General features: G+C 39.8%; 2 protein-coding genes and 1 long non-coding RNA gene across 6 annotated transcripts in view; 1 reads left to right on the plus strand and 2 right to left on the minus strand.

Moving 5' to 3' along the window:
- The window catches only part of LOC115685625 (F-box protein At1g47056-like), an 86,994-nt gene that overhangs the window by 64,353 nt on the left and 9,523 nt on the right, over positions 1–13,118 (minus strand). The gene's annotated exons all lie outside the window — the stretch shown is intronic.
- On the plus strand, positions 10,751–12,896 carry LOC115685667 (leucine-rich repeat extensin-like protein 3). 4 transcript variants are annotated; one of them, XM_030610756.2, is made up of 8 exons: positions 10,751–10,854; positions 10,959–11,063; positions 11,189–11,315; positions 11,479–11,550; positions 11,630–11,675; positions 12,102–12,381; positions 12,418–12,465; positions 12,671–12,896. In XM_030610756.2, the coding sequence occupies exons 1-8, from the start codon at positions 10,812–10,814 to the stop codon at positions 12,706–12,708; spliced, it is 759 nt and encodes a 252-aa protein (XP_030466616.1). In that variant the 5' UTR covers positions 10,751–10,811; the 3' UTR covers positions 12,709–12,896. The 4 variants fall into 4 exon arrangements, with proteins under 4 accessions (XP_030466616.1, XP_030466614.1, XP_056167230.1 ...); XM_030610754.2 differs by having other exon boundaries at positions 12,102–12,465; XM_056311255.1 differs by having other exon boundaries at positions 11,195–11,315; positions 12,102–12,465.
- LOC130138136 (uncharacterized) lies at positions 12,002–12,676 on the minus strand. Its single transcript, XR_008816546.1, has 2 exons — positions 12,526–12,676; positions 12,002–12,451 (listed from the first exon to the last, which is right to left on the minus strand). It is a non-coding gene; the product is annotated as an uncharacterized LOC130138136 (long non-coding RNA).

Here is a 13,118-nt window from a genome sequence, read left to right on the forward strand (position 1 = left end):
GCACACATCACAATTGCCTCAGCTTTGCACTGTCTCATCCACCACGTTTGGCTCATTTATCATCTCATCCTATACCTAAATGGTGAGATAGCTAGAGCAAGCAGTACATGGCTATATCAAGCACTGCCACAACCACTAACAACATATCAATGTCGCATATAATGGAGCTGATCTAATGAGAGCTACCCTATTCCCTAATTTTTCGTTAACCTGGGGAACGAGTGCAGAGGCATGACGACTTGAAAGTTCAGGGAATAACGCTGCAAGCCTCGTATAAGCCGGTGAAGTCCAAGAATTTGGCTTGAACAGGTTACTCTGATTTTGAGCAGTTTGCGTAGAATTGGTGAGATTCCCAGAAACCTTGACAAACTAGGCCAACCATCGGGGTGAATCCTTTAATTTATTAGTTGCCTATGTCTCGACTCTATTTGTCTATCAGGCATATGTTAGTGGTGCCGAATTACGGTCTCATGATATTTCGAGAGAGGATCCTACACACTTCTTGGCATGATGTGATTGAGTGATCACATGACGTGGGACGGCCATGCAATATTTCTGGACCAAGTATTTTAAATAGCTCAAAATCCACTTAGGACGCAAGAACATTCACCCCAAAATTTCTGCAATATGAAGAACTAATTTGCGCATGTTACTAATTCAAAATCAAATTATCTTTGCAAGTGAGCCTTTAGAAAGCCATCTCGATAAGTATATATCTTGAAAAGAAATACTGAAACCGATTTTAATTGAGATTTGCAAAGCATGATACAGATGTTTGAAATTCCAAGACGATTACATGATGCGCAACATGATTATCAGTTCTTAAACTCGCACTGTCAAAAACACATGACATCTGTTGGAAAAATTGGTAGGTGATAATGATGATGATGATGCCACGAAGCGTACATGCAACTTAACAACGAGACAAAAATTTGCAATAACCTAATCTTGGAGGTTGAAATATATAAAAAGTCCTATTGGAGATATTACAAACATTAGAATATGCACACTTTTTAGTATGTCAGACCCAAAAATGAATAGATTTATCTTTTTATGACAAGAAATCCATCTCAAAAAGGTAAACCCCAATCCGTGAAATAACCTACTAATTTTATGGATTAGTAGAATATAATCCAGATCCCAGATCGGTTTGTAAACACTAATCAATATTTCTCTTATGGGGTGCCAATGCGATCCATAATTGCAAAGAAATCAGGTATATTTATTTTAAAATATAAAAGCAATTTTCTTACGCCTAAAAAGTACGATAAAATCTAATGTTTTGTATATCTAAGATTGTTACATGCTAAGATTGTTTATAAACTATTATCGATTTGTGGAGATAAGGACACCACAGTGCTTTGCCCTAATTTTCATACGGCACTCACTTAAGTACCATAACTTTCGTAGAGTGCTTACTTGTACGATATATCTATTTTTCGATCACTTGATTGCATATGACTTTTCAATCAATTACTTGAATGCCATAACTTTTTAAAACGTCCACCACAAGTACCATGTCATGTCAGATTTTCAATACTTTGGTGAACCTTACTAAAAATTATGAGACTCAAGTGGTCGATTGAAAATTATAGCACTCAAGTAAACATTTTAAAGAAGTTATGAGTGATTGAAAAAAAATTATAGCACTCTTTTCCTTTTTTATATTATTCAAATTTTTTTATTAATTTTAGAAGAAAAGAAAAAAAGGAAAAAATTAATTAAAAAAATCGAAAAACTATTAAAATATTATTAAAAATTATCTACGTCATCGTCGGCTATGCCACGATTGTCGATATCCACGTCAGTGATTTCTTTAACCGATGAGTGTATGTGGGATAGGGTATGTGTGATTTCTTTAAAAATATCATTACATGCCATGTTTATCTAATGACCCGGTTTGTAAAGCTCACATTTTAGTCGGTGTTTGCTCATATGGTTCATCAACACTCTCCCCCTATTTGATGTGTAATGTGATCCATCTCTACCCTTCATCGTCCAAGAAACATGTCAAGAGTCACGCTCTTAGCCCGCATTGGTTCGGCTTTGTCCTCGTTGTAATGTGATCCATGTCCCCTTATGCGTTCCCGCCTTCACTTCTTGTCCTTACTGCATTCTTCAAGCCCCTCTTGCTCTCACTCTCTCTTGCTCGGGTTTGTCCTGCACCTGTTCAGCCTAAGTCTGTGCATTCCCGGCTTCACTCTGTGTCCTGACTGCATTCTTCAAGCCCCTCTCGCTCTCAGCTCTCTCTTGCTCGAGTTTGTCCTGCAGCTATTCAGCCTAAGCCTGCGCGTTCCTGCCTTCGCTCTCTCTCCTTATTGCCTTCTTCAAGCCCCCTCCCTCTCTCTCGGGGGTTTGTCCTGCATAATGTTTAGAGTTCTTTGAACACCTGATTAGTTCTCATTGAGTGTGCACTGGGCGTGCAATAGGCGTGCATTGGGCGTAGCAGTCGCCCTATCCCACATACACTCTGTAACTACTGTAGTGCTGAGGATGTCCACGTACGCAACGGGACCTTAACATTGAATCGTGGGTATTGGGATACCATATATGCGTTGTGTCTTGAAAGCGCGATCAACATGAGTTAATTTAATGGTTAATATCACGAAAACCCCAAATCGGTATGCATGTGATAAATTTACCCAAACCAATTTTTTGACTATAAAAAAACCAAACTAATACGCTTATGACAAATTTATCTCAAACTAATTTTTTGACCACAAAAAATCCCAAACCGGTACACTTGTGACAAATTTACCTTCCAAATACCATGAAAAATCACAAACTTGTATATTTGTGACAAATAGAGTGTAAAACCTCAAACTAGTATAACCGTTAACTGCCACATGTGGTCTAACCCAGTAATTTAACAGTAAAATTTAACAGAAACTAACATAGGGTAAATTTATCACAGGTGTACCAGTTTGGGGTTTTTCGTGGTCAAAAAATTAATTTGGATAAATTTATCACATATAGATCAATTTGAGATTTTTCGTGGTATTAATCCTTAATTTAAATAGGAGAAGCTTCATCCTTATGCTTTCATTACTCTTTTTAATCAAGGCCGTGTACTTTTTGATTTTTCTCATTAGGACCTTTGATTTAAGTAAAATACCTAGTTTTTTTTTTTGGTTAAATAAGTAAAATACCTAGTTGAATTCTTCCAAGGCAAAAATTCGGCTGGATTTGGCCAGATCTTGTGCCAAAGAAGAGACTCGATTAGATATTTTGTGCAAGTAGAATGGCTCGATCTGAAACGTAGTAAAAGTACGGAGAGAAAAGGCAAGAATTTTTCTCGTTTTCTTCCTGTCCGTTGGGTATGTAGTTCAATTCTTGATCGACACATTCACCACACGATAGGAACCCATCCTCAATTCTCATTACTCTCTCAGTGGTCCTCGAAGTGGTATTGCTATTTGGCTTTTGCTATATGCTTTTACAAAGCACTTATGTTTGTCTTCCAATCGTGGTCCCTCGTTCTTCTATTGTTTCCGACATTGTATCTACCTTAAGCTTACGCAACGTTGACATATGATGATGCTTTCGAGTATCCATGCAGTGTCACCAAGGAAAGACTCCTTTGTTTTTTTGGGGTTTTTTGACAGAGCAAGACAGTTTGGTGCGCAGTAACTAGCTTGTTAATTGCTCTTCATGGTTGGACCAACTTTTCATCTCATGGTTAATTGACTAAATTACTTCGATGATCTAATTATTCTTGCCTTATCTATAAACTAATGATTGGAGTGAAAGATTACCTCTCTCTCTCGGGGAAATTGTCCAGTCAGTTCTGAACATATTGTATATATGAACACCAATTAAGTTTTAAACTTTTCAATTTTACTAATCAGTTTTAAACCTTTGTACGACATTCCAATATAATTCTTCTGGTAAATTATGGCCGGAAATTGCCGACATGGCAGCAAAATAAAAAAAGTTTAGGATTGAACTGACATCTATACAATAAATTTAGGACTGATCGCTTAATTCCCCCCCCCCCCCCTAACAATTACTCCCTCACCCGCAAACCACAAAACCGGTTTGCGGACCGTACATTTTCATGTTGCAGCATAAATGGGTGCACCAAACATGGCAACGAGCTTCACCCAACATGCTTTAATTTCAACGAATAAGTTGTTCTGAACATGTAAGAGAGAAGTACAACGATCTTGTATCAAAGAAAACCAAAACCAACTCCTAAAGATCCATTGAAATGTGTACAGGGTGGTGGGGCTTTGTCCCCTTTCTCTGAGAAGAAAGGAAAGGTGGTCCTCATCGGTCCTCTTGGCAATTAAGAAAGCGCCATAAAACACTTGGTCCACAGCACCGGCCGTACGAGAGTGTGTGTGTGTACCATGTTGTATTGCGTTTGTTGGCCTTGCATTGCATATCTTGAGGTTAATACTTTAGACCCAACATATCCATGTTGATGTTGGAGATCCTAGATTATAGTGGTGTACAGTGCAATGAGCTTTATTGACCAAGAGGTTGGCTGTTGATTTTCGAGGTAGTATCGATGCAGAAATATCCGGTGCAATCTCAAAATTAACTTTCACCAGTCTATGTGCTTTCAATCTTTCGTGGGCTTCCACGATGCTTGCCTACGTAAAGATCAGTTTTGCACTCTTTTGTCATCCAGCTCACGTGCGAGGAGCGTAAAGTTAGTACAGTGATTTGGGTCCAATAGCTTGATTGACCAAAACTACTTGAATTGGTCAATTGATTGTGTTTGTGAACATGTTGTGGAAGGGGCATGATGCAGAAGATACGAATTAAGTGTCATGTACAAGGTCAAAATGCAATTAAAAGAAAAAACTGTATTAAAAACTCTAAAACTTATCACGAAAATGTCCTAAAACTTTCAAAAAGTACAATCATGTTCTAAAACTTGTTAAGTTTGTGCAATCAAGTCCTTTCATTAACTCCATTCAACTTGACAAAAGGAAAATGTTAACAATTTTTAGGATTTGATTGCATCGGCTTGATAAGTTTTAGGATTTAATTACACTTTTTGAAAGTTTTAGGATTCAATTGCACTTTCGTGACAAGTTTTAAGACTTCGTTGCACCTATCCCCAATTAAAATGTGGATGGATCTTAAAGAGTAAAGTTGGATCGATCAAGAACTATTACAATACATCTTGAACTCATAAATTTATCAATCGTGTCGACGTTTTCTTTTGCTTAGTAACTTCGAGGTCGTGAGGTCTTAAATCCCAATTTTGACATAGACGATTCTACTAGATTAGGGATTCTGCGGTTCAAATTTGGAGGGACCTATTTCCTCCAACTTGGTTTTTAGTTTTTCAATTGGGCATTCTACATGTTAATATCACTGTAGTAACTTTAAATTCTAACACTACCCATCCACCATCGATCTAGGCAACTCTGCCAAATTTGTTCAGATCAACCTAGATCCGGGCAATGTGTGCTCCATCGACAAGTAGGAGCTCGGCACTACCATCTACGGAGCTTGAAGGCGGTGGCTGCCAGACGGTTGAGGTAGATGGATTTCGGTGGCGGTTGAGAGAGAGAGAGAGACGGCGGTGATGAGGGGCCGCAATACAGTGGCTACAACAACATGGTGGCTCAACAATTTTCGATAGAGATCAATGGTGTTTGTTAGGGTTAGTACTCTGGTAGCTTACAATAGATCACCTACAGGAAAATTATCAAAAAAGTTCTAAATTTATTGTACTTTTGCCAATTCGGTTCTAAGACTTCTAATTGTGCAAATTGAATTTTAAACATTTTTACGATTTGCCAATTGAATCTATTTAGTCAATTTTGACTGGAAATTGCTAACATGGATGCCGATTATTTTACATGGTATATCAGCGCTGACATAGATATTTTTAATAATATTTTAATAATTTTTTGAAATTTTTATTTTTTTCCTTTCCTTTACCTTTTTTTTTTCTTTTATGAGTTTTGGAGTGAGGGCCGGCAGCCGTTGCTAGATTTAAGCGAGGGCTCGCGTGCCCTTGCTTTGGTCAGCAAGGGCATCATGACCCTCACCCTCGCCTAGTGGCCAATGAGGGCATCACGACCCTCATCCATGGGGCAACCCTCACCAGCCCTCACTCCAAAACCCAGAAAGAACAGTAGAAATGAAAAAAAAGAAGAAAATTTTCAAATTATTATTAAAAATATCCATATTAGTGCCAGCTGTCCTACCTGGCAAGATCGACATCCATGTTAGTAATTTTTCGGTCAAAATAGGCCGAATGGATTCAGTTGGCAAAACGTGAAAATAATTTTGACTCAATTGGCACAATAAAAAAGTTTAGAACTCAATTGGTAAAAGAGTAGGTTTATAACTTTTTTGGTAATTTTCTCGATCACCTACTCGTGCATTCTTTTTACATGAATCCACCAATTTTTGAAAGAGGAAGTTTACTCCAATCAAGAATATTATTGGTAAAGGTGATCGAGAGGAAAGCGAGAGGATTTTACACGTATCATCTTGTTTGGAAGGAAGGTGACCAAGGGTACAGAAAAGAAAGGATGAAGTGGGATTTGATGCGGTTAATTTTATGTGGACTTGGTTCCCTTCAAATTCGTCCTACTATTTATAAATTTTTTTTCTTTCCCATTTATTCTTTTATGGAATTTTAATTTAGAAAAATTATTACCCGAAATCCTAAATTATACCTAATGCGACACCAATAACACAAAATTTCTTTTCTATATCACCAAACTCCCAAATTTGTGACAAAAATACCCTCCATCTATTACCAAAAAATAAATTTTGTTCATTGCAAAACCGATATCCCAAAACTTTTACCGCGTCACGATTATCTAAATTTGTATCGCTGTGGCAAAAAATGCCCTCCGTCTACCACTAAAAACTCTAAACTTTGCCAACTATAATACCAATATCCCAAACTTTTTTCCATGTGACCAATACTTCCAAACTTGTGCTATTGGCCACTGGGTGTTTTTGTCATACCAGTACAAGTTTGGGGGTTAAGTTAAATATATTGGTATTACAATGGGCATAGTTCAGGGGCCTTTGTTGACACAAAATAAAATTTGGGGTATTAGTGTCACAATAGACATGATTTAGAGTTTTACGTGATTGGAAAAAAAAATTGCGGTATTGGACCTAATGGTGTCACAATGAATATAATTTAGGGTTGTTTTTTTTTTATAGTTTTGACCCCTTTAATTTATAAGTGCACAAAACGACATTAAAGTCATAATCCATTCCACCAAAAACAAAATCATATTCCATCAAAGGACATCAAAAATCCTAAATCCTAATCCATTTTTTCTATTTCCGTTGTCTCGTCTGCATCCAAAAAACACTTCCTCCATTTCGTTTCTTTATTATTTTTCTCTCATAATTGTTCGAATCCCTTCTTAATTCCCTTTCTAATTAAACATTACCCAATTAAAATCATGATCTATGAGGTATTAAGATCCACACTTGCTTATACAATAATCGATTATGTTACGCTTGTTGGGTCATTTATAAAACAAGTCTATGCAATATTTATCCCAACCATACGCGTTCTACCCAAAACCATGTGTCAAGTCTCAATCATGCCTCTTCTTGTTTGGATGCTTGGTCAGACAAGAGGGGAATACCCTCCTCCGTTCCTCAAATTCCATCAAACCCTAATCAAAGTGAGAGAGTTGATGTCAGTTCCTAGAATAATGAACTCTTGAGGCTCTTTGGCTGTGAAGCTTTGCTTGGTTAGGCCTTATTATTTCATTACGACTTCTGGCCAAGAAATAACTTAGTGACTCGAGACTCTTGGGCAACAATCGACTGGATCGCACGACCTCGCCAGCCCCTCGCTGGCCTCTTGCAGCCCGATCTAGCCTCGCCGATCGCCCTCCCGTAAAGAAGACGAACAGTAACAATAAGGGGCAAAACCAGAAAATTTAATAATTGGTGAGGATAGTTTTGGAAGAAAAAACGAGTTTCAGCATTCGGCCAAATATTGTAAGCCCATAACATCATTGGGTTTTCAGCTTTCCCAAGGGCAGCATTTAGCCTAAAGCCACTTGACAAGGGTTGCCAAACACTCCAGCATTTCTCCAAAGGGCTTTGGAGTCCGAAAGCCCATTGGGAAAGCTGAACCAAACACACCCTAAGAACCCGCAAGGCATTGGCCTAAATAAATGCAACTGGCCATTGTACTATGCTTTCTTGTACTAAACTCTCCTAGTTCTCCTAATCTTAACAACCCTCCTAGACCCAGAGCCAGATTGAATGTTCAGCAGCAACCGATCATACATACATAATGCAAAAGAGGACACAGAAGATGAACCCTGCTTTGTGAGGAGTACTATGCTGTCCAGGTTCGGACTTTTCCTTGAAGCCACCACAAACGAAAACTGATTGACAGCTACGAGATAAAAGAGAAAAGCCCATCATGCACCCCTCCTTACTCTTCCTTTCTGGAACAGCAATCACCTCCAATGGCATTGGCATGGCCCTCTCTGTTTCGCCTCTCCCTTATCCCTTCGGATAGAAGATTCTGACCTCCTTAGACTCCTATTGGTTGGCTCATGCAAGAACCACATTCGTTCACACATATCATCATGAACTCTTCATATCCATATTTATTGTCTGTTCTTTGGATTGGCCTACTTGGGAACGAGCCCTATCGAGGAAGGAAATGGAAAACAGTGCCTCTTCATCACATCGTGGAAAGTGCCCCTCACGGTCACATTATTCTAATGAAGTCCTAGCCGACAATGGATTTCCCTAAAGATGGCAAATCTTGAACCTCAGATGGCAGGTTAATATGACATATTTGGTTGACTCAAGAGCATAAATTAAAATATTGTTTCAAAGTTCATGCCTAAGTTTAATTTGGACACCCTCGTGAAATCGAGCAAAAACGATATCCCTCTCTCTTTGGAAGAGTAGCTCAAAAGTTTATGGAACCAGTCTCAACAAGTATTTAAGAGACGAAGGTGGTTCAAGGCTTCGCCTTAAATGCAATCTGTACGGTCGCGTCTATCTCGAAAGTGTATAGATTGTGCAGGCTAATTAAAGCTTCTTTTTCATTTGAAAGAAAAGGCTCTCCAACAGTAGTCTTTTGGCAATCGGGAACACACTATATGACTTTCGGAGGCATCGGTCTAGATGATAGGGTGTTGTCCACTTCACGGATTGACAGATTGTGCAATGAACAAGAAAGTGTGCATTTTGTCAACCGGGAGTTGTGCAGCACGAGATGTAGATTTTGCAGGTTGTAACAAATACAGGCCATACCTTCATTACTGATATACTGGAAATAAATACCGAATACTAACAAATGGATCCGTGGACCTCTTTCTGTATTTTTAGGTGCACTGTACTGATGATGTAATTTTAGACCTGACAATGGGCTGAGCCAGGAACGGCCTTGGGTCGATTGGTTAATTCAGATCGAGTCATGTACATAGCCCAAACCGCTCCTGTAATTTGTCTTGGACCTTCCTGCTACTTTAAGAAATCTCCAAACATGCGAGTCACTGGTTTTCTTCTTCCTCTTGGGCCACTGCAACATTACTAGGATTCAAGAAAACTTCTGACATCCGAGTGTTTGATGGCTATAAATCGGCTAGAACAACCTGAACAGTGAAGAAGCACATTCTCGTTCCCCTGAAATTCTGTAAGGCCTCCACAAGTCGGCGGATTTCGCATAAACTTCACGGGGCGCGCACATGGCCGGCCTCATCCGCTCACGAAGGGTGAGGCCGAGAGATTCACAATTATAAGGAGTTACGCCCTACACTTTTTAGCCGTCAGGATCAGTCTCCCACCGCTATGTCATCACTTTACTTTGCTTTTCGAACTATTAATCCTCGAGAAATCCTCCGTATCACTAATTTTACTAGTATGTCCGTGTCTAATGCTGACAACCACTCTAGACTAATTTGTTTCTTCATTTACTAGAGATCGAATAGCTAAAAAGAAAGTTAGACAGAGCAGGAGACATTCTTATTAAATGCTTTTCTAGCAATTTAACAACGACATCGGCATTTCCGTCCATAATTTCAAAATTGCAATTTTCTTTTTTCATTTTCTTTTTTAGCGCAGTTTCTTTTTTTGTTTTTTGCTTCTTCTTTTTTTTTGGGCAGACTACTGTACAGTAGGAATGAATGACTTAAGAATCAATGAATTGGTAGAGTCAAACATGGAGAGATCTTGCATTGCAGCACAGCTTCGTTGGCATTTCGATCATGACAATTTATCCTTTGACTTTGACTTTCACTTGCATCAAACAAGTTTTGGTCAAACTGTTAGCAGGTCAACGGTTCTAGGAGAACCCGATTCAGATAAGCTCCATTGCATTAGCCAGGCATACCATTACCATCTCAATACTCAATTTTTTCGGCGCCTTGCTCCCTAATAATTATCATCTTTATACCTTTTATCAATTTTACTATAAAGAAAGTTACAGAAAATATAATGTGCATTATCTGTGCAATGTGCATATGTTCATGCACTTTCATTTTTGTTTTTTAGAATATTTACTGATACATATGAATATTGGATAATTTATCTTTAAGAGAAGCCTCTTTATCAGCTTCCATTGCTCATTCCTGCATGCCCCTTCCAGCTTTTGAACAGGCGATTTCCATGGATTAATTGCTCCAAATGAACGAGATCCGTACCGTTGATTTTGTACATGGTTGACTTGACCTGGATGTAATCATATCAGGGCCCACTGTATGTAGCTGGTGATGATCAGGGATTGCTAAAGTCCTGGTCAACTCTTTTCAGGAGATCACATCTTGAAGCCTCTGTTATAAAATGCTGGCCTACGAAAATGCCATCACCCTGCTTCGTTTGCACGAAGAGAAATCATGTCGATCTCAGGAATCCAAGGGCTGCCTCTGGAGGTCACTGGTAGAGTTCGATTCTCTGTTACCATCGTCTGTTTGCTTTCAGCATTGTGAGCTTATCAAATACCTTCGGTTCGACTTGTTTTTCTTTTCTGTTTCATGTGCTAGTCGTCGGATGCGTCAATCTGAAAGACAAGGAATGGATCTCTAGGCAAGACCCTTACGTCTGCCTCGAATGCGCTAGCTCCAAATTCCGAACCAAAACATGTACAGGTAACGCAAGAAATGTATCTTTATTATGTGTTTTTGCGATTTTACTTCATGCTTCAAGGCCGATTTCTAACTGTCTGTAGTTTATTCTCATCCACAAAGATTGAACTTGCTTCTGATATGCGTAGATGGAGGCAAGAATCCCATCTTCCAGGAGAAATTTGTGTTCACCCTCATTGAAGGCCTGCGAGAATTGAATGTCATGGTTTGGAATAGCAACACTCTCTCTGCTGATGACTTCATTGGCACTGGAAGGTACTTGGTGATGGGCATGTAATTCTATTATTTTGACCAGACTGAGAGAGAAACGGCAGATTGAAATCCTAGCAGATTGAAATCCTAGTGAATATTACCACGACATACCTCATCCTGACACCTAGTCCTGAAGTGAGTGGTTTCTTTGGGGTTCTTTTGCCAGGATTCAATTGCACAAGGTTCTGTCTCAAGGCTATGATGACACTGCATGGCCAATTCAGGATAAATGTGGCAGGTAATGAGCTTTTCTGAACCCCTTCCATGCCCTATTACCCTTCACAGTTCACATGTATGCATTGCTTTCTTGATTCCAGGTACTCCGGTGAAGTGAGGCTCATATTGTACTATTCGGCTACTAATGTAACCTCTCTCTCTCTCTCTCTCTCTCTCTCTCTCTCTCTCTCTCTCTCTCAATGCATGCACAGAAACCTGAAAACGATGACTTTTACTTAGGACACAAATGCACCCTTATTACTGAGAAACCATTCTGAGATCTAAGCTTTGCGCTTCTATCAGAAGTGTTCATTATGCTGTTTGTGTTTTTTCGGCACTAATCAACTGGTTAGGCAATTTTAAGCAATACAGCCCGCTCTCCCACTTAACTTGAGAATCTGCATAAGATGGAGTAAAGCAAAAGTACTCGACAGATCTGAAAGGATCTGTTTACAAGACCAAAACGCAAGGAGTTGACAGACTAGTTTTTCTCATTCATTTGCATGAATAGGCACGTTGAACAATGAAACTAACAGGATCACAAAATTCTGCTTTCCCGTGATCTGTGACAAGCAATCAAAGACGAAAGCCAAACCATCGGCTCCGCCGTGCGGAATCCCGAACCCAACCATGCCCGGCATCCTGCCTTACCCCCAAACAACTGCATCTCCTTATCCAACCCCATCACCATACACCGCGGTGCCGGCATATCCTCCTGCTTCAACCACATACCCGCCATCTGCATATCCTCCCCCACCTACTTACTCGGCGTATCCTCCCAGTTCGAGCACATATCCACCGCCTCCTGCCTACCCTCCTCCACCAGCCGGTTATCCCACTTTCGCTCCTGCAGGTTATCCTCCACAGTATCCGCCCTGCGCTCCTGCAGGTTATCCTCCACAGTATCCGCCTCCAGCTGCGACCTGTTACCCTCCAGGTAAATCTAAATCTTCCCTATTTCAATTGCCTTTTTGGATAGGATGAGAGTTCTGCGTACCTGCAAATTGTCATGCCTTCGGATTGTTTGAACTTGCGAATGGAGGATGTCAAGAGTCGCATCCATCTACGGACAGAAGCCTAATGGATTCTCGCTCATTCATATGTCTAATTGAAGCTTGATGGACTTCCCCGCAACGATGCAGGTCCAGCAGCTGGAATTTACCCGCCTCCGCCGTACTGATCAGCAACTGGTCAACTCAGTTCAAAGATAGACCTTGATCAATCGCGCAACAGCAAACTCCATTAAATTACTGGAAGCATGTGAACGATTTGCATTTTCCTCTTTTCTTCTACTTTTCTTTCCCTTCAGTTTCGTCAATTCAACTGAACTTTCGTGACATGATGATCAAATCTGTTCCCTTGGGCCAAGCATTAGTATGTTCTCTTCTGAATCTTTTTGTCAATCTCAAAATCCCATGTCAACTTGCTGCAGCACAATGAACTTCTAAATGGTCAGAAACTAAGAAGCGTGAGGTGACCGAGAGAAGCGGCGACCGTAGTTCTCTCTTACGCATCGACATCACACGCAAACTGTACGCACAATCGGAACCCAAATAAGATCAAAACGATTCGAACAAGAAATAAACAGCA

This window comes from Syzygium oleosum, unplaced genomic scaffold (genome assembly GCF_021117445.2).
Source record: "Syzygium oleosum isolate NSW1041296 unplaced genomic scaffold, Sole_v2.1 Sole_v2.05, whole genome shotgun sequence".
In the NCBI taxonomy this organism is placed as follows: domain Eukaryota; kingdom Viridiplantae; phylum Streptophyta; class Magnoliopsida; order Myrtales; family Myrtaceae; genus Syzygium; species Syzygium oleosum.